Here is a 22,880-nt window from a genome sequence, read left to right as displayed (position 1 = left end):
TGGAGAGAGTCCAGAGAAGGGAAACTAAACTAATTAGGGGATTGGAGGACCTTAATTATAAAGAGCGTCTACAATCGCTTAATTTATTCTCCCTTGAGAAGAGACGCCTGAGAGGGGACATGAAAGCAATTTACAAATACCTCAATGGTGATCTCACCATAGAAAAAAAGCTATTCAGTCGCAAGGATTGCATGAGAATCCGAGGACATACAATGCGAATAGAGGAGAAGCGTTTTAACCTCAGGCAACGCGGGGGGTTCTTTACGGTTAGGGCTACAAGATTGTGGAATTCTCTACCACAAGAGGTAGTTTCTGCGTGAAATATGGTTACTTTTAAAAGACTCTTGGACAAACATCTCAAGGATCAGAACATTAAGGGGTATGAGAGATGATTAGGGTCACACACACCTACACAGGTTGAACTGGATGGACTATTTCTTTATTCAACCTCAACTACTATGTAACTATGTATGTAACCTGGACGTGTTCTATGCACAGATGGTGTACAGAACTACACCCCCACACCCCAGAAAGTGCAGCAGCTAATTGATAATTATAAAATCACTCTCATACAGATTCACTCTGCCCATGGACACAACCAAACAAACAGCTATTTCTTCTTCAAATCCCTGCAATGTACATTTATCCCCCAGAGGGGAATATTTTTTTCTCAACCAAAGTGGAGTTACTCTTTAAAGTGGAACTCCACCCAAAAGGGGAAGTTCCGCTTTAGGAAATCCGCCCTACAATGTACCCCATACTCATTCACATGGGGGTAGGATCTGTTAAAGGGGGCTTCCAGATTCCGATAAATCCCCCCTGAACCCACACAACAACCCCCCTGCACCCCCCCCCATGTGGAGAAGCCTGGTATAATTCAGGTGGGGAGGGCACTCACTTGTTCCCCCCCATTTCCTGTCTTGATTAGTTGCATGTTTCGATAAGGGTCTGGTATGGATTTTTCTTTCATTTTGCTGTGGGGTTCTCTTTAAAATCCATACCAGACCTAAGGGTCTGATATAGATATAGGGGGGGGTCCCACAATGTTTTTTTTTTTATTTTTGGCATGCAAATCCCTGTAAAATCCATACCAGACCCAAAAAGAACTCCATGCTGTTTTTTGTTTACATTCAGCTGACAGCTGATGAGTCATCCCCTGTAAAATAGCATCTATATTCCCATCGTACACTAGATAGGACTTTAGGAGCAACAGGTTCTGCACCATCTTAACCAGCTGGAACTGGAAACATCACAAAGCAAATGCACATATTCTCCAACTCACCCGTGATCATCAATGCGTACAAATCTTTTTTTAAGAATGATCACATTACTGAAGACATAGTGCAATGTTTCGGAGCCGCGCAGGACCCCTTCGTCAGGCACATCATTACATGCCTGACGAAGGGGTCCTTCGTGGCCTCGAAATGTTGCACTATGTCTTCTGTGATGTGATCATTCTTCCATAAAGATTTGGACGCAATTGATGATCCAATGTGTGCTTGCAAATATGTGCATTTGATCCGCTGTAAAGGACACAGTGGCGGGCTTGCCGGCCTACTCCTTAACAACCAACTATTCACTAGTTGTGAAGGATGCTGGCAGTAGCCCACTCCTTAACAAACACACTAACTCTCCTAAACACTGCAAAAATGCTCCTAAAATTGCTGGCAAAAAACTGATAAATATTAGCTTTTTTCAGCATTTTTTGGTGTTTTTTGAGTATCTAGTGTGCATGGAACCTTAACCTACTATTCTTGTTTTATAGTAATAATATTATTTTATGGAACCTTAACCACTTGTTGACCATCCGCCGTGTATTTACTGCGGCATGTCGGCTCTATTGCGCCAAACGACATATCTATACATTGTTTCGCTCAAAAGCCACTAGATGGCGTGATCGTGCTGCTGGAGCCTCGATCGTGCTGCGAATGGCTAGCGGTGATGTTAAACAGCGGGTCCGGTAGACCCGATGTCTGCCGGCCACTCGCGATCATCCCTGGGAGAGGGAAAACAAGGCAAATGCTAAGCAGGAACCAGGATCTCTGTCTTCCCCCAATCAGTGTAACACCCCCCACAGTTAGTAAGCACCCCCTAGGGACACACTTAACCCTTTGATCACCCCATATGTTAACCCCTTCCCTGCCAGTGTCATTAGTGCAGTGAGAGTGCATTTCTTTTAGCACTGATCACAGTATTAGTGTTACTGGTCCCCAAAAAGTGTCAAAAGTGTTAGTTAGATGTTGGATTTATCCGCCGCAATGTCACAGTCTCACTAAAAATTGCTGATCACTGCCATTACTAGTAAAAAAATAAAAATTCCATAAAAATATTGCATCGTTTATAGACGCTATAACTTTAGTGGAAACCAATCAATATGCAGGACAAAAATATGTAGCAGAATATATATTTACCTAAATTGATGAAAACATTAGATTTTTACATTTTTTTATTGGCTGTGTTTTATAGCAGAAAGTAAAAAAATATTGCTTTTTTCAAAATTGTCACTCTTTTTTTGTTTCAAGCGCAAAAAATAAAACCTGCAGAGGTGATAAAATACCACCAAAAGAAAGCTCTATTTGTGGGAAAAAAGGAAATACATTTTTTTTGGGTACATCGTCGCACGACTGCACAATTGTCAGTTAAAATAACCCAGTGCCGTATCGAATAAAATGTCCTCATCATTAAGGGGGTAAAATCCTTCCGGTCCAAAAAGGGTTAAAGTAGAACTATAGGCACAAATTCTTTTTTACATTTTGGATGGAGTAAGGCAGGGATCTTCAAACTACGGCCCTTCAGCTGTTGTGGAATTACACATCCCATGAGGAATTGTAAATCTCTGACATCCACATACATGACTAGGCATGATGGGATTTATAGTTCCTGAACAACTGGAGGGCCATAGTTTGAAGACCCCTGGAGGGAGGGTTATAACCCCTGTTAGATTTTTTTTTTCACCATCTGTGTCCCATTGTGGAGATTTCCCTTCACCAGTCCTGTAGCCAAACAGAAAGTGAAAGGAAATCCCTGCAAATTAAAGGGATTACTTGCTCCCCTACCCCCCCCCCCCCCCAGGTCACCAAAACTAGTGTCTATTACTTTTCTGGGGACAACCCATTATGTGGGTATTTATTTTACTTTCAATTTCAATGCTAATGGTACACAGGACAAATAGAGAGTGTGAATCTCCCTAAGGCCCCTTTTTCTCAGGCGGATGGCAGCTGTGTCTCCACACTGTGTGCGGAGACACAGCTGTCAGGTCCCGCTGTTCTCTATGGGTGAATCGGATGGGAACGGACCATCTGTCCATTCTCATCCGATCCCATCCGATCCGCTGAAGGGATGGAAAATAGGGTTTCCATCAGTCCAGATTTGACGGATCGGATCGGATTGGATGTCAGCGGACATGTCTCCGCTGACATCCGATGCCCCATAGAAATGCATGGGGCATCCGTTCATATCCGCCAAAAAAAACTGACAGGAGGATCTGAAAGGTCCGCCTGTGTGAAAGGGGCCTTACAGGGACACAGACAAAAATTAGAACTGACAGGTGCTCTAAAAAAAAACGTTTTGCCTTTAGTTATAGATAAAAAGTGGTCTGCACAGTAAGTGATTAAGGGCCCTTTCACACTTGTGTGACCTAAAAGTTGCGGGATTATGCCACGATTTTAACTCAATTGTCTTTGCCACGATTTTGACTGGACTTGAAGCAATGCCTATGTCTATGGACCTCAAAACGCATCAAAGTCGGACCAAAGTAGTGCAGGGACTACTTTGAAGTCGTTGCAACTTGAAGTCGCACAGATATGAACGGTACTCATTGGAAATGATCAAGTACAACTTTGCAGTCCCAAGTCACAGGACAAGTCGCACCAGTGTGAAAGGGGCCTAAATCAGCTGCTGAAAGAGCTTTACCAAACTGAGGGTTTAATATCACTTTAAAAGAGAACTACACAGTTGTTATTTTTCTCTTTACCGCACTATTTAGAAAGTCACTGACCCAGAACAAACATACATGTATCAGATTTTCCAGGTCACTGTCATATGAAGTACTTAGAAAAATACAGATGACAGCCATTAGCAACTTCTGTATTCCTTTTTGATGTTATTCTTTAAAAATGTGAGCTTTGGAATTCAGAGTCCTTCCAGGTCTGGACCTAAACGTGGAGGATTGGAGGTAGCCTGATGTAAAAGGATTTAGATGCTATTACATCTGTCTTCCAACAGAGCCATCACGGGTCCACCACAGTCTTAGGTCCACTACAAAAACTGACATCCCCCATTGTGCTTCAGGCTGGAATAGAGTGGAGTGCCCGAGTGTGAAAGGCCCCTAAAGCCCTGTACACCCAGGCCGAATGCCAATCGACATCGGCCAGCATCGGCGGTTCAATAAAAAGCAGCCAACATTCGGCCCATGTGTAAGGCACTTGGCTTCTGTTGGATGAGCATGCTGGAAAACTCCCAATCAGCACTTTCAGCCAATGGCCCTGTCAGAACATAGTCCAGCGGGGGAGATTGTTGTATTAACTTTGGATTGTTAGTACAGCAGCTCCGACCGAAGTTGACAGTTTTTTTTTCGTTCAACCCGCCGGATTGAACAGAAAAAAAACCAATGGTGTGTACCAGGCTTAACAGTGTCTGCACTGAGAGTCTTGAACAGCAAACATAACATTATTGCTTTTGTAAACCTTTGTAGAATATGACAGGCAAGTCCTTTTCAGACAATGGCAAGTTGAATGTGTGAATCTCAGAACATGGAACAAGAGCAACAAATAGCAGCAGTTTGCATAGACATACATTTTAGTTTCTTGACTGGGTGCTCATCCCACAGTACCATTCACATTGTAGGGATTCATACTTATTAGATAACTTCTGTGTTAACATGTTTTTGATCATTAAAAAAATGCGGAAACAGCTGCTAATATAACATTAGGGGCTCTTTCACATGGGCGATCAGTTTTTTGGCTCTGCTCCGGTGCTTTTTTTTTTTTTTTTTACACGGAGCGGATGACATTTGTGTCATCCTCTCTATATGTCCGCATATCATCCCATCCGTTTGCGGATGATATACGGACATAATGTATGTCTATGGACATTGCGGATGTCAGCGGATGACACCGCTGACATCCGATTTTTCTTCCTTTCCGTTTTTTAAACGGAACAAAAATAGGGTTCTGTTCCGTTCCAAAAAATGGAACAGAACTGAAAGGAAGAAAATCGGATGTCAGCGGATGGTCATCCGCTGACATCCGCAATCCCATAGACATTCATTATGTCCGTATATCACCTGCAAACAGATGGGGTGATATACGGACATACAGAACGCCCGTGTGAAAGGGCCCTAGCTGTGATGGAAATGTTTCCTATTCCCCATTACTTTATGGTTCATAGGTCTATAGGTACCTTTAAAAATGGTAGATTATTTAATTAGATATGTGTGTTGTCCTTCCTAACATAGATGCAAATGTCTTCCTTGCCAAATTGGAATTTTCGACATTGAGATATTCTTTCTTCCATTCTTAACCTGTGGTAGGCGACTAACATATCATCGCTTTGTGCACTGGTCCAAATCATTTGGTGAAGGGGGAATTACGGTGTGGGGTTGTTCTTTAGGGTTTGGGCTTGGCCCCTTAGTTCCAGTGAAGGGAACTCTGAGGGCCAGTTCACACATCATGCAGTCCAGTGCATTTTTTTTTTTTGCATCAAAAATGCATGGAAAGTAGGTTATATGGTTTCCAATGGCATAGTTCACACTATTGTGTTCCAGTTCCAGAAAAAAAAGTAGAACATGCTGCATTTTTCCTGCACTGGACTTTACTGCAACGCTGTAAAATGTATCAAAAACGCACTGTAACACACATGTCCTTATTTAGGGTTAAGAGAAAATGGGGAGGGGGGGATGCACTGGACTGCATCAAAAATGCACCGGGTTTAGGTGCGTTTCGGTGCATTTCAGTGCGTTTGTGATGTATTTGACAGCATTCTAGTACAGTCCAGTGCAGGAAAAATGCAGCATGTTCTACTTTTTTTCTGGAACTGGATTGCACTGGAACTGACTGCACTGGTGGGAACTATGCCATTAGAAACCATATAACCTACTATCTATGGGCTGTTGATACAGAAAAAAAAACTGGCCCTCAAGGTGTCAACATACCAAGACATTTTGGACAATATCATGCTCCCAACTTTGTGGGAACAGTTTGGGGATGGCCCCTACCTGTTCCAACATGACTGCGCACCAGTGCACAAAGCAAGGTCCATAAAGACAATGATGAGCGAGTTTGGGGTGGAGGAACTTGACTTGCCTGCACCGAGTCCTGACCTCAACCCAATAGAACACATTTGGGATGAATTAGAGCGAAGACTGCAAGCCAGGCCTTCTCTCCAACATCAATGCCTGACCTCACAAATACGCTTCTGGAAGAATGGTCAAACATTCCCATAGACACACTCCTAAACCTTGTGGACAGCCTTCCCAGAAGAGTTGAAGCTGTTATAGCTGCAAAGGGTGGGGCAACTCAATATTGAAGCCTACGGACTAAGACTGGGATTCCATTAAAGTTCATGTGCGTGGAAAGGCAGGCGCCCTAATTCTTTTAGTAATATAGTGTTTTATTTCATTCATTATTGCATTTATTTTAGTGACTAAATTTATGGTGGGGAGATTCAGAGCAGCTTTGTAATAATTTCTAACTTTTAGAAATAATACTTTTTTTTTTTATCAATAAGGTTTTTTTTGCAAATAGGTTAAATTTGGATACACAAAAAAGCATTGTCTTTATAACACAATGCACATATATTTTAGAATATATAAATAAAATAAAAAAAAATGCTTTTTATAATACAATGTAAATAACCGTACTCTATCAATTCTTAACGTATACTTGTTTAATATGATGCACTACAGTCGAACACTATAAATGCATTTATTTCACTGTCCCTAATCCTCACAGCTTTTATATTGTAATACTAATCATTGATGTAGTTTAACTGGATGTCCCCTTATTTTAGCAATCTTTCTATACATGCCCTGTTAATAGTGGAAGCAAATGCCATGTCTTATTTTTTGCAGGAGCAGATTTTTATGTAACAAGTCTAGAATGTAATTTTCATTTCACAAATCAAATCAGTCTTGCTGTCTGTTTTTTCTGTCATTGCATTAGAGGGCACACAGACACAGTTCTTGCTCTTATTCTAATCTGTAAATGAATTATTCTAATACATTGCTGTATAGAAATGCTCCAGGCTAGGTAATAATGTGGAGTGGTGCATGGGGGATGAAAAGCAAGTTTTACTTACCTTTATCCCCCATTTCAACAGCTACTTCTTGTGAAGGTCTCGCTTCTAGCAACTACTTGTCAAGGTGGTGGCCAGCTGATGTCTATGTAACTCTAGCACTATGCTGTCCAAATCACAGACAAAAACATTTCATATACAGCATGTCAGTTAGTTGTTTTATTTTCATTTTTTTTATTTAGTTTTAGAGTAGGGTAGAATCAAAACTCTAAGAGCCCATTCAGACTAGCGCGACTTGTCAGGCGACTTGTCAGCCTGACAAGTCGCGGTATGTCGCGGTCCATTGAGTAGTACAGGACCCGTTCTAAAAGTCGCTCCGACTTAGAAAAAGGGTCCTGTACTACTTTGGGGCGACTTGGGAGTGACTTGCATAGACTTGCATTATGTTAAGTTCCTGCAAGTCACGCCGAAGTCGCGGTGCACGCGACTTCACAGGTCGTCCCCCGAAATCGGATCGCCTCAGTGTGAACCGGCTCTTAAGGTTATTTTTTATGCCTGTGTCCCACTGGAAAGATTTCTGTTTACTTCCTGTCCTGCAAATGCAACACAATATTAGAGCAAATCTCAAAGTGAATGGAATTTCCATCTTATAGAGCTGTTATAGGAACATGTATTCCAACTAGAGTTGTCTCCTGGTGAAAACCCCAAAATCTTGAATTTTCCATCACTTTTTGTCTCAGTGATAGTGGTCAGCAGGAGTAATATAGGGTACAAATTTACCAGTAGGAACCCAGATGACAAGAAAAAACTATAATAAAAATTGTCTTTACATACATGTTAAATTGGAGCTTTTTCTTTTTTATACAGAAGAGACATACTACTGTATGTCTCTTCTGCAATTAAAGTTCCATGCCTGCCTGTCTGCACTGTACACTTAACTGCGCATGTGAAACTCTGTGTATGATTTTGGCATCTGCCAAGATGAAGAAACTTCCATGCATGCATGGGAGTGGTGTCATCTTGGCCTGGCTAAACAAAATAGATGAAGATCAGCACCTAGAAAGAAGCCCAGTGAGATGATGTCAGTGGCCAGCAGGGAGCACTTGAACACCATATTGCTAGAGTGGATGTGTGCCTTCTTCAATCCACATTACTTCTCAGCCTGAAATTCCCCTTTGGGTTAATCTGCTCAAGTTTAAAATTTAATTATTTTGTAGATGAGGTGGAGAGGTTAGGTAGAACTAAAAGCAAAACTTTTTCTTTGATTTTGGATAAAGTAAGAAAATGCTTTAACCCCGCCAGGCGTTTTTTTTTTTTTTTTTTACTAGAATCAAAAAACAAACAGAAGGGCACACCAGCCTAGCGCATTATCCTCAATAACAGGTTTTATTGGTTAAAGGTATATATATATATACACTCACAAAGGTATAAAAAAAAAGCACATCCAATCCGAACATCTGGAACAAACTGTATTCGATGACCAATGTCCTCAATATATGATGGCTAAAGCGTTTCGAGGCTTAGCCTCTTCTTCAGCTGGCTCCGAAGAAGAGGCTAAGCCTCGAAACGTGTTAGCCATCATATATTGAGGACATTGGTCATTGAATACAGTTTGTTCCAGATGTTCAGATTGGATGTGCTTTTTTATACCTTGGTTTGTGAGTATATATATACTTTTAACCAAAAAAGCCTGTTATAGAGAATAATGCGATAGGCCGGTGAGCCCTTCTGTTTGTTTTTTGATTCTAGTGCCTTCAGACAACCCCAGTCTTAAAGGGCAGCAAGGCCGTGGCCATTTGGGAAGCCAAGTGTGAGTTCCATTGAATTACATCTCCATATAGGTCAGATAGCGGGCCCTATCTCTGAGTGCAGGAGAAAGGTGCTATGGCATCGCATTTTTGTCTTGGAGCTGTTTTTTTTTTTCTGTATCCCACTGGGGAGATTTTCTTTTACTTCCTGTCCAATAGCAATAACAAGAAGTGAGAGGAAATCACTTTCTGGTGAGGGTCACCAGAACTAGTGTCCCCATTGGAAGATTTCCCCCCTATTGTTGTTCTGAGAACAACTCAATATTTGAGGCTTTCACTTTCACATAGAGAAGGTGAATGGGGTCGCAGACTGCAGTAAAAACCTGACAGATATTCTGACCCCTCTCCACTCTATCTAAAACAAAAAAAAAAATCTTTAGGTGTGCTTTTACCAACCTGAAAGTTTATTATATCTCTTAAGGATTGTGTTGTTGCAGTCATTGTGCTTCATGTGGCCTGCACACCTCCTCTGGCAATTAATGAGGTGTTGGCACCACTGTTGGATTTATTTCTATTCATTTACATTTTAGAGAATACAAAAGGACTTTCCTAAATGCTCAAAACCCCCATGTGGACAGTAAGGTCTTGTTTACACTTGCTCAAAATACTGACGCTGAAAAAACACGCCTATGGCGTTAATGCGCATTGTTTGATGCATTTTATACGTACATTAAACACACTCCCCAAATGTCCCAAGTGCGCACCCTACACTTTTTTTTGTTGTGTACAAGGCCTAATGCCCCACAAACTCTTGCTAGCGTGTTTTTGGTGCTTTACCATAGACTTGAATGGAAGGAGTTGAAATGCTTCAACTCCTTCCAAACTCAACATGTAGCTCCCTTTTTAAAGTTCAGCTATGTGACATGACACAAACGCTCTGTGCACTCTTCATATTATCAATTGTAGACTACTTTACTAGGCATTTGGGGAGCATTGAAAACATGCCTCAAACAGCTGCTTTTAATGTGTGAACAGGGCCTAACAGTGTTGGAAATTATGACAGGGGGATCTCGCTCTTGGAATACCAAAGAATAAGATATAAAAAGTCTGCAACCCACCAGGGTCTATCTATAACTATAATATCACAGATGTATTGACTGACCCTTTAAGGTGTTTTTCACTTGGCATTTTGTTGCTGTTTCGGGTGATGATATAATATTCATTGGCACACAAAGCCAAGGCTTCTTAGGGGAATAATGACTTGTATAGAACATATTGTGTGATCACTACTGTTTGTCCCTTGGAAAGCTGGAGACAAGGGGTTGATTTACTAAAGGCAAATAGACTGTTTAGTTTGCAAGGGAAGTGCACTTACATTTCCCCAGAGCTTAATTAATGAGGTGAAGCTCTGCTAACTTCCATCATCCAATCATTTGCAAGAAAAAATGCTGTATCTGTCCCCTGCTTGATTGGGTATTCTTTGCAAGTTTTTGGGAATAGCCCTTTGTAAAGTAAACAGCTGATTTTACCCTAATAATTCAACCCCACCGTATTTGTAGTGCACCACCCACACCTCTCTGCATAAGCTAAACATTTACAGTCCCCTGAAGTGACCATTGGTTTTTAGAGACCCAGCAACCATTACAAATGTATTATGTAAGTCACACTATAAATGCATGTCTGACCACCCTATAATGTTAATGTTCAGCGTTTGGCCAGCAGCTCATAGGCTGCCTTCATGGTCACTCTAAAATAGAATATATAGTTTGTTGCTAACAAACAGGTAGTGCTGCACTGTTTAAAATATGTAGTACACATGGAATACCCTTTGTTTATAGTTCTGAATATAAAAGATATAAAATGCCCTAATTCCATTTGAATTAAGATCACTGAATCCTGTCAAGAGTACACATATTTACAGAAAAGTATTACTAGATATAGAGTTAATAGAGGGTTAAGAAAAGGGGTTTATTAATGGAAGGGTTGTAGAACAACTTACCTGGCATTAATGAGGTACTGTGCTAAGCTGATATTTGCTGGAGATCCTGTGATTGTAACTTGTCTCTCGCCATTGCCTTCTGAAGCATTTGCGATCTTGATCTGTGCTCCCGACATCTGCCTGATTTCGTTAATCTTGCTACCTTGTCGCCCAATAATGCAGCCTATTAGCTACAAGCCAGAAACATTGTTTGATTAGGATATTGCAATACTGATCTGAATAATAAATATGCTTACATCCAAGAATATAACACCATCTAAATATAGCCTAAGCTAAAATATTTCTGTAGTTTCTTATGGCAGGGTTGAAATGCAAAGTGTAATGAGATGATTTGTCCCATTCTACAAAGGTTCTGGTTGCATCTATTGTCCATAAGGAGCTACCATGAATCTGTCACTCTACAATTTAATTGGAAGTCTATTGTAGTCAAATAAACAATTGTTTGCAGCAATGCAGGTATGATTTTCAGCCAAAGCAGAGTTGTAGGAGATTGTATATATTATGTTGCATTTTAGGCATATGACTGTTGAAGGGCTGGATAGTGAAAATCTTTACTCCCTAAATAAATGAATAACATTTTAATAAAATTACATTTAGATTATGTTACCAGTTTTGGTTCAAACAGAGCTTAGCAGAGTTCTTCAAACAAGTTTAGGGTTGTATACAGATAAAACAAATGGCTAAACAATCACCACTGATTGATTACATCAACTTGTGATTTTTTTTACAGCAGTTTTAAATACCAAAGAACATGCATAGTAAAAAATACAGTCAAAGGAAAAAATATTTGCAATGAGGATTTGACAATTGAGATGTTTAACAGACCCAGGCAGCTGTGGATGCCTGAATACAATAGTTGGCGGTGGAGATTCCTCTATCCACATAGTTAGCAAACTGAACAAGAGAAAATGGAGCCATGTAGGGCCAACTTAAAAGTAATGTGAAAGATGTGCTAGAGTGGACAAGACCCCTGAAATTTCTAGCTATAGAATGTTTTTGAAACTGCTTCCATATATTATGTAGTAATGCAAAATTTTTTACAGGGGTAAAAGTTTGGGGAGTGACTATGAATATGCTTAATAATATATGAAGCATGTTCACTGTCATTAGTTCATAAATTAGTTAAATGATATACTGAATATTGTATGACAAATGCTGATTAAGTCTGCCATTTGACCCTTTAAAGAACCTACCTTCTATGAAGTGCCTTTTGCATGTCTTTAAATGATATCTACATATGCAGATCAGCATGTTTTCATATCAGAGCATGCTGGTCATAAAAAAAATAAAAAACAGACTCATTTTTAGATGATCATTTATCAATATGGACAATGAATGACTTTTGGACTGCCGTAAGAATGTCAGTCTGTCAACATGAGTCCCAATTTTTGTTTGTCAGTGTTGTTCAGTCTTTGATTATCCATTACGGTCTTTGTTTGTCAATGTCAGTTTTTCTCTGTCTATCATAGTACACGTTGGTGTCAGGTTTCGGGCATTATAATGAATAACTTGACATATATAACATCCAATTAGAAAAAAAAAAATTATTTAGAGCTAAAACTCTTTTCTGAACAGAGTGGTGAGGGGCTAGAACCCCTATCAGGTTTTATTCTTAGTCTCTCTATTTTGGCCCCAGTAGAGAGAGACCACTGTCACTGCAACTGAAAAGAATTTAAATGCCAACATTTTAAATTGTTGCTAGAACAGGAATAGAGAGGAAATCTTCCAAAAGAGATAAATGTTTCAGTGTCTAAGAAGGAATTGCCCTCACTTTTAGGAGATTTTCCCCCTTTCATATTATGTCTGCAGGATAGGAATTAAAGGTAAATTTCCGTAATATAAGATAGCTGACAAACCTGTCCAATCTACTGAAGACATGGTGCCTGTCACTGTGCATAGGCAATAAAGTGTAATGCTAAAACTAATGAAAGCTAAAAAAAAAAAAAGTTAAATTGTTTGATTTATGTTAAAAGGCGAATGTGTATTCAAGTGTGATTAATTATTTGCCAAGAAATATGCAGTAAATTGGTTGTAAATGTTGCATTCAGCACTTTGGAAATACAACCCATTAGTTTAACTAATGTAGTGCTATCAGTGCATACTTGCCAACAGTTCCAGATTTGGCGAGACAGTCCCTCCTTTTAGTCAGCTGTCTCAGGCTCTCCCCTGCCCTCTCTAATTAGGTTAGGTGTTGTCCCCTGAAGCTTATCTCCCTGGGCAGCCAGAGTTGGTGAGTGAGGCCAGGGGTGTGGCTTCCTCGGAAGGCGTAAATAGCAGCCTGGGGAGTCTTCCATCCTCCGGTGTCCAACACTAGGGCCGACTGCGCGAAGTGCTCGCTGGCGCGAAACGCAAGCCTACGTCACTTCCGGTGTCCAACACTAGGGCGGAGCACGCGAAGCGCTCGCTGGCACGAAGCGCCAGCTACGCCTGTGTCCAACAGTAGGTGGAGCTATGACCTTTGACCTCTGAGCCCACACCACATGACCTTTGACCTCTGAGTCCACACTTGCTGACCTTTGACCTTTGGGGTGGGTCCATGACCCATTTCCTGTGTCAAAACCATCCCCTGTGTCTGTACCGGCAATAGGCAACCCTAGCCCTAACCCTAACCCCCTAACCCCAACCTCCAGCCATCGGGTAAGTGACTAAGCACCCTGAAACTATATACTGCCCCAAACTGACACTACATACTCCCGAAGCCTAACACTAGATACTGCCCTAGCCTGAATTTTTTTTACCACCCTAGCCTGACACTACATACTGCTCTACTCTCACACTGCATTCTGCCCTAACCTGACACTACGTTCTACCCTAGTCTGTCACTACATACTTCTCACAGACTGCCTTGTCTCTACATAATGCTCACTGACCACACTGTCACTACATATTGTTCACTGACTGCCCTCACACTACATACTGCTCACTGACTGCCCTGACACTACATACTGCTCACTGACTGCCCTACCACTACATACTGCTCACTGTTTTGCCCTATCACTACATACTGCTCTCTGATTTCCCTACCACCACATACTGCATACTGACTGCACTACCACTACATACTGCTTACTGATTACCCTACCACTACATACTGCTCATTGACTACCCTACCACTACATACTGCTCACTGACTGCTCTACCACTACTTACTGCTCACTGGCTGTCTTAGCTTGGCACTACATACTACTGACTGACTTTCCTGCCATTGCATCCTGCTCACTGACTGCTCTGGCACTACATATTGCTGACTGACTGCCCTACCACTATGTACTGTTCACTGACTGCCCTACCACTACCTACTGCTCACTGACTGCCCTACCATTACATTCTGCTCACTGACTGCCCAACCACTACATACTGTCTTAGCTTGGCACTACATACTACTGATTGACTCTCCTACCACTATGTACTGTTCACTGACTGCCATACCACTACCTACTGCTCACTGACTGCTCACTGACTGCTCACTGACTGCCCTGCCATTGCATCCTGCTCACTGACTGCCCTGGCACTACATATTGATAATTTACCTCCCTTACACTGCATCCTGCTGACTGACTGTCCTTATACTACATACTGCTCACTGACTCCCCTGCTACTACTTACTGCTCACTGACTGCCCTTCCATTAAAAAACTGCCCTGATTTAACACTACATTCTGCCCCAGTCTTACACTGAATTCTGCCCTAGCCTAACACTTTATTCTGGCTGAGACTGACACTGGATTTTCCCCTAGGACTGACACTGCCTTGTGCCCTAATTGGACACTACACAGTGCCTTAGCCTGACACTACATTACTACAACTAACTCCTAAACCTTACTGTGACTGTATGTATTACAGAGCAGGATGTTCCAATGTAGGATGTATTCAGTAGCAGGATGTTCCAATCAAGCTCCTTATATGCTCCTGTGAGGTTAGAAGAAAAGAATATACCAAGGCACATGTACCGAAAGTGTTCTGCTGCTCCTTAAAGCTCAGGAATTAAAATATATAATATGCTTAAGGCTCATTTTTCTATTTTTTGTTAATTTAAACCTTGCTGATGAATGCTTATTAGATAGCTAAACTTTAGATCCTGAGTAAACCACTTACACAGTCTCTACTAGCACTAACCCTAAACCTCATTTGGAATTTACACTATCATTCATGATAAGAAATACTGCATTATCACAGTTCTAAATACTGCCACAACTATCTTAATAACAATACTACTATCAGATTTTAAAATGTTATGAAACATATTTATGTGACCAATGTTTTGGTGCCTATATACAATGCAAAACTGTGCCAAAAAACTCAGCCTTAGTGGTTGATTTGCTAAAGGCAAATAGAACGGTTAACTTTGCAAGGAGATATTTCACTTTGCGTGGAAAATTTAATTTACCTTAGTAGATGACTTACATCATTCAGTCATGTGCAAGCAAAAATACTGTTTTTTAATTTTCTTTGCATGTAGTTAGGTATTTCTTGCAAAGCAAATCTTTACCACATACAGTAAACTAATTGAAAATGACACTACAAAGTAAAGAGCCTATTTTCTTATAGTAAATCAACCCCAATTCTCCACCACTCAAATCAAATAATATCTTCAAAGCAACATCAGTGCATTATTGTAATATAAAGTATGCTGCACAAGCTGTCCACAAAAAGAAGAAGAAGAAAAGTGAGTAGCATAGTAGTGACCTCGCCAACTCACACTCCCAACTACTTGAAACTTGGAGTCACAGGCAGCAGAACCCTCTGCTAGCCTTACACGGGTCAAGCATATTATTCAGAATTAGATTCAGAATATTTAATAATCCCAAAAGGAAATTATTGGGATTATGTTTAGTATATTATTTAACTATTTTTACCCCCACGGGTTGGCGAGAGAAGGGGGTACCTTGAATAGGTGGACCATGCCAATGAGGTGGAAGTTCTGCTTTAGCACAGTTTGTGAAACAATGATTCAATTAGCATTGTCTCTAATAAGGGATTGCATTGCTCTCCTTATCCTGGTGACAATCATTTTTAGTTCTTGGTTAATTTGTTACAGGAAGTGAGTGGAAATTTCTCCAGTGAGGACACAAAAAACAAAAATATTTCACAGGTTCAAAGTAAAAAAAAAGTTTTGACAGTTTTTGTTAAATATGGATACATCTCCTCTTAGCAGATTTACAGGTTTATGAATGTCAGGTGGGGAATGAAATGTCATGAACATCTCTAAGTGAAGACTTTCACAAGTCATAAGTGTTATAAACTGTTAAGTTTAAGTCAACTGATACACCCTGGTCTAAGAAGCAGTGTGTCTCTGTGTAATAGCTCCTAGGTAACATAACTAGATCTTCTGCTACAGAAACTACAACAACCTTGCAGAAAATCTTCACTTCTGCTTGTAGATATAGTCAACAATAAATACACGTTCATTGGTACATCAAAAGTCTTCCTGGAACATTAATTCATGCTATCCCAAAACATACTTGTGCAGCATCAACAAAACTACAAATGTTAACCCAGTGGTGCTGTCAAATTTATCAATGTAGTGTCATGGCGGTAAAGACATTTTTGTTACTGTAAAGTTTTGTTTGACTTCTCTTTGTAAATTACACCTTTTTAGAGCAAGTAAGTTCTCATGTGCTGACAGCTGAAATTAAACTATACCATTAATTTTACCATATAACAGTATCTGTGCATAGAGGCTGCTGAAAGTTTGTTATTGCCCCTCTACTTATTTCATAGCTCTAGCAGGTGTAAAAACCTTGGTTAAAAAGCCACCTAGCTTCCTTCTCTTTAGTTCCCTTCATCCCTTTGTTTTCCATGTAGTGTTTGTTTTTTATTGGCAATAGTTTAAGTCAAGTGGGAAAGGATGTATGGTCATTGTATCCAGAAAGATTGCTTAAAATTTGAACTTGTCTTTAAGAGTAGGGGCTAGGGGTTGCTTAAAAACTGTGATATGAGAGAGGGAGTAATACAATAGCTTAATACAGCATATATGCTCAGCTACTGTTACATAGGATGTTAAAAAAAATGAACTACTTGAAGCAACCCTGTCAGGTTCCTTTAAAAATTAGGTTGAGTTAAGGTCTCTGCAAGAGAAATGGGGGTATACTCACCTCTATGGAGGCCTGTGTCTCCTAACTTGTCTCCATTCTGGCACTGCAGTGTCTGTTAGCATGTTCCACATTTGACACGACTAGGAGTGTCAGATAACTGTGTCTCCTGCCAAGCAATGTGGGTCCATCATACAATCCTTATGTCACTGCCAAGTCCTGTAGTGACATGGGGGTAAGAATAAGGGACCCCAACATATGGCAGGGGACACAGCCATCTGACACTCCCAGAACTGTCAAATTCTAAAGACACTAAGAGAGGCTGCAGCAGCCACAGAGAACTTTCACCTGCATTTTAAGAGAAACTAACAAGGTTGGTTTAATAAAACTGTGCCTTCAATCAGAATGAATTTGGACATTGTGCTTAGATTAAACGTCTATAATACAAAAAATATATGACTTCACTTACATCATTTGGAATGGTAAGTTCATGGGAACTGGTTGGAGAAGTGGTATCCAGTCCTATGAAGATAATAAGCAACAAGAAGTCACGGGCAAAATTTACCTGAAGCATGCACATAAAACAGAAAATGTAAAGTACACACACATTGTACCACAGATGTAAAGAAAAATGAAAAAGATCATACTGCAGCAAAGAAAAGTACAGAACTTACAGCAATGTGAAAAAGTTATTATGGGGGAACAGTAGAAAGTCAGCATAGATTTGAATATATCTATTATGCATTAAGAACCGTCAGTCTGACACCAAATGGCACCGGACAAAAGTGTCACTTGATGCAATTAAGAAGCAGGATAGACAAAGGAATTAAACTGACTGTAACACGGTTTAATTTAATAGTGATCAAACTAATACTTGCACTCCCTGTCTGCTTAAATAAGCAAAGTTACCTATTTCATAATAAAAAGAAAAAAGAAAAAAAAAATGAAAGGATTGATTGTTGTTACTAAAGAAAAATATTGTGGGGTTTGGGCAGGATAAACAATGAAGGCAAGTGGAATTCAAATCAATAGGGTTAGTGGTATTTCAGACATCTCAGGAGGGAAGGTTTATTGGAGGAGGTAGGAAACAGAGAATACTGTAAGTTGCATACGTTTGTTTTATAGAGGAGTGAATAGAGTTACAGGGGGGAAAAAAAGTTGGTTGAGGGGTTGCTACATTCATCAAGATGCATTCTATTGTTTTAATAAGGAAAACATTTAAGGAGCAAAGCAATAGCTATTAATATAAGGAAAAAAGAATGGACAGTCCAAAGCAAGCAGAGATTAACAGAAGAATGTCTACTATTTCATCATGTACATCTTCATATGACCAAAATGTACGATATTTATAGCTTCTAAAGTAATGAATAAATTATTGCATTTCTGCAGTTGAAAGATTTTATTATAACTGTGGCACACTAATATATGTATATAAAACTTTTGTTTAAGGCCAAATTATATATTTTTCATAAATCTTGTACATGATAAAAGCAATAACAGGAACATCGTACTGCAAGCATGTACTAATGTAAAAATCTCATAAGGGTAACAAGTGAACAATGTTGTATTCGTTTTATGGTTATTTTCACAAAGATAGTTTGTGATTTTTAAAGACATCTTGGAACAAGCTATTTTGTTAGAGAGCTATCCATCCTCAGTGAATCTAATTGAATTTGTGACTAGTCTTGCCTCTAAAAGTCAGGTATAGGAGAATATCAGGTTTTTTAATACTTCATAATGTAATAATGTCAATGTATATTAGCAAATGCTTGAGTACACCAGTTCCTCTAATGGACAGCATAGGTATCTTAAGTTTATGTTAATGGAAGAAAACAAACTGAAGCAAATTAAGACTGACAAAGCATAGGTGAATGTGGCAGCAAAAACAAAAACAAGAAGCATCATATAATAAAGATTAAAAAGGATAATGGTCATTGACTACATTTAGTAAAAGAAATGATGTAATGACCATGGGAAAACAAAGGTGTTAAGAAGGACATTCACAGGGGGTCATGGGTACGTACCAGGGAAACCAGGGGTGGTCTGCCCAAGGGGAGTAAAAGGGGTATGCTGCATAGCCAACTGGTGAAGCTTGGTCAACTGCAGGGCAGGATGGGAAATTAGAACTAACCAATCAAATGTAATTATATCAGAATACAGAAAACCATCTATTGTTTAAAAAATAAAAACAAAACAACTGGATTATTAAAATTAACAGAAAGATAGGATGAAACATTCTTTTCTAAACTATGATAATAGATAATACAACAATTAGAAATACATTACATTTTATCTTTAATTTCATGTAATAACTACAGTTATTTTTAACATATAAAAATAATACTACATGGGTGGGACTTAAGTGCATGCAAAATTAAAGTAATGACAAAAGTACAGATTTCAGTTTGCATCTGGGCTGCTATACTTTCGACAAAATTAAATCACTTAATCCAGTTACTACTTTCTATATGTGTTAGGGCAAAAACAAAACAAAACAATTAATTTCCTACAGAAAGTAAATGCTGCCCAGAGCAAATAAATAGGGTAAGTCTGATATTATTGACATGCGCTGGACTCACGTCTGGATGTGGAATAGCATACTGCCCCTGAATTGCAAATGCCTAGAAAACGACAAGTAAATAAAAATTACACTTGAGCTTTTATGTATTTATTTATTTTTTTTTTCTTAGATGACTACACATGAAATTCTACAAAAATGATTTAGTTAAGGATACTGTATAGTTTTGTAATTGACCAGGAATGACATGCCCAGTTCTGACATTAACTATTATTTGAAGAAGGTATACAAATGATTAGGGTGGAAAATGGTGGACTTCTTTGTTTTTTTTGGAGATAGAAAATCCAATCATCGATGCCTGCATCAGGAGTTAAAATGACCAAGTCACCACTGGGGCACTTTTAGCTATAGGTCAACTGTAGCTGCCACATCTCTGTTCTCCAGCTGCTAAACACTTCTAGAAATGTAGAATTCTTGGCTACTGAGGTTTCTGGCTAGCACAACTACATGAGCTGATGGGAGTAACCGTATAGACTGGCAGGGGAGCAGATATTTGACTTATTGAATACTCGCAGAGACTAGGAAGTAAGTATGAGATGGCTTTTCAATACATAGGCCATTGTAATGTAAGTATATTCATGCTTATTTTACAGGTGATCCATTGCCTATATGTGATGTTGTGGTGACAGGCTCACTTTAAAATGTATTCTATTGTAAGTCTATTTTTGAATTTGAATTTGTTTTTTACTTGGGGATTTTGATAGTAACAGTATTTGTATTGAGGTTGACAATGTTAAGCCACTGCCTTGCAACAAAAGTAGCAAAGTCTATCTGCCATGCCATGTGTGCTCCTAAAGTTGGGCCATTAAACTACCTATCAGGTCAGTACATGTCTCCCTGCCTCCATGGACAACTGAGGGAGCACCCACAACAGGCTGACAAAGCTGTTGCTAATTGCAAGGCAGTAGGTTAGCATTGTCAGCCTGCAACAAAAAGGCTTGTCATTGACAAGATCTACAGATTAGAAACTTTGCAAATAAGTCACAAAAAATTATTTGCCAAACAAAACAATATATAGAAAGGCATGATATTAAACATACTGAAAAATGATGGGAAGCAAATAGATTCTGGGTTTTCTTATACCTTAAGTGCAGTCAAATTACAAATTTGTTTATTTTTCTACTCCCCAAACTGCTAAATGTTCAGGGAAAATATTATTTGTTCAAGAACTGTACACATTAACCAACATATTCTCATATGACTGCACCTTCCATCATGGCCATATAATAGCCAATCTAATATTAGTTGATTTTGCATATTGAGGTTTCCCATGCAAGGGTCATTATTGATAAAGTAGGTCTTGATAAATATTTAGCAGTCTATTTGTCATAAGTAAATCAACCCCTATGTGTTTTACTAAACAGTACGCGTCTTAAAGGCTACTATGGGGAAAAAAGGCTAGCTTGTTATTATTATATACTTTTTTAACCAATTTTAAATTCATCACTTAGGCACAGGACTGCGCGTCCACCCTGTTTGTAAAAACTGGTAAGCCTCATATTAAATACATTTTTTATCACTTCCTTTATTATTGGTTTGCACACTGAGGTAATAGAAGAATACATCTGAGTTTGAAGATAAAATATGTATGCATTTAGCTACATTTCTAAATAAAGGGCTTACTTTGGGAGTTGATACACTGGCAAGTTTGCATTGCCAGATGGCCATTCAGAATATTAGTTTCTGTGTATACAATATGCCATTGAAGGTAAAAGCTACATTTTTCTATGGTGCTTTTATGCAAATTTCCAATGTTGTTTAAAAGGAAATTGTAATAAAAAAAGTACTTGGAAAATAATTGTGTATCTCTTCTCCAGGGTAATAGTTCCTTGATAATGTGACCACTAACTACTGCCTATGATACTGTAACAAAACCTGACTAGTCAAATTATTATTGTTCTATTAAACTATATGGGTACAATGTAACATCATAAAACTTTGGTTTCGCAAACAGAAATGCCACTGAAATCCATACAAAAAAACATCACCAAAAATAATGTTACATCTGTACATGCAATGATTTTGCACAGAACAGCCTCAATCCTCCTCTTCTGGGGCACCCTGCTTCTGAGTGCCTCCAAAGCAAGCCACTTGCTATGGGGGAACTCATGTGGGCTTAATCCGGAGCCAGGATGTGTGCGTTTATTGACAAACACAGTGCCGCTCAGCCCTGCCCACCACTCCCTCCATTGGCTCTTGCAGCTGCCTCTATTGAGGGGAGATAGAGAGAGCAGTGCTGTTGTTCTTGGGCACAGCGCTAGAATGAGATTGTGATAAGGTAGGTATTTAGGGTACCTAGGAGGGAACTGATCACAGTAGGATTTTTACCTAAATGCAGAAAATGCATTAAGGTAAAAACAAAACCCCTCTGCTTATACAACCACTTTAACAAAGTAAATACTTACTTGCTTTAGTGAATAAATGAAGCTGCTTAGTGCTAAAATCTTATATCCACAATATGAGCATTTACCTATTTATTTTTTGTGGACTTTCACACAAAACAAGGGCATAAATATAAATTAAAATATTTTCTGAAGAGTATGGAACAAGAACTTAGTCTGGCATGCCTGCTCAATTAGCTTCTGTAATTCTTCCTTGATCATTTAAAAACTATACTTGTATAGTGGTTTGGTAAACCTATCACTTCAGTACCCTCTTAAATCAGATCCGTAGTAAATGAAGAATAAGAGACAGACACTCAAAGTGTAAATTAATTTGCAAATTAATTAAAATGGGAAGACAGCATGCACAATGCTTTCTGAACTGTTTAATGCATGGTAAACAGGAGGAACCGATAAAGTGATAATTGGGACTGCAGCGATTCTGAAATGACAAAGCAGTTGGGGTGAACTGGTTTACTATGTGCAAGCAATGTCTCAAAACAACATGTACTCTTATACTATACCAGGAAAAACAGAGTAAACTAACAGGTGCTGGTTGAGGTTGGGCCAGGACGGCGTGATTTCCAGCTGAGGCCAAAATGGTGTCCGCTCTTACCTGGCCTCCAGCAAAAATAATAGGTCCAGAGGCAGGCTTTGGGCGATAAGGAATGGTGGCACCTTTCGGCGGCGACTGTTGAGGAAAAAAAATGTGTAAAAAATTATTTACATTTTGTTAATCTGCAGTTATTATATCGTTTCTGTAGGTCCTGCATATGGGGATTGTCAAAACATTTCTACTATGAGATTTTTTTCTGTAACAATTGGGGCTTACTTATCAATATGTCTGAGGAAAGAACACTCTTAGGTAGCCTTTGTTGCTTGAAGCAATACATTTTTTTCTAATCCTAAT

General features: G+C 39.3%; 1 protein-coding gene across 12 annotated transcripts in view; it reads right to left on the bottom strand.

Moving 5' to 3' along the window:
* Positions 1 to 22,880, bottom strand: part of LOC309556114 (poly(rC)-binding protein 3-like) — a 1,192,398-nt gene that overhangs the window by 22,774 nt on the left and 1,146,744 nt on the right. For all 12 annotated transcript variants that reach the window (XM_082258445.1, XM_082258444.1, XM_082258447.1 and 9 more), the window contains 5 exons: positions 22,518 to 22,661; positions 19,591 to 19,632; positions 19,036 to 19,111; positions 17,481 to 17,533; positions 10,981 to 11,150 (listed from right to left, as the gene is read on the bottom strand). In XM_082258445.1, coding sequence (XP_082114571.1) covers positions 10,981 to 11,150; positions 17,481 to 17,533; positions 19,036 to 19,111; positions 19,591 to 19,632; positions 22,518 to 22,661 — 485 coding nt within the window. The remainder of the gene's footprint in view (positions 1 to 10,980; positions 11,151 to 17,480; positions 17,534 to 19,035; positions 19,112 to 19,590; positions 19,633 to 22,517; positions 22,662 to 22,880) is intronic.

The sequence above is a fragment of the Pelophylax lessonae genome, assembly GCF_965119305.1.
Source record: "Pelophylax lessonae genome assembly, chromosome: 5".
Lineage (NCBI taxonomy): Eukaryota > Metazoa > Chordata > Amphibia > Anura > Ranidae > Pelophylax > Pelophylax lessonae.
Note: the sequence above shows the minus strand (reverse complement) of the source record. Positions and strands in the feature narration are given on the sequence as shown.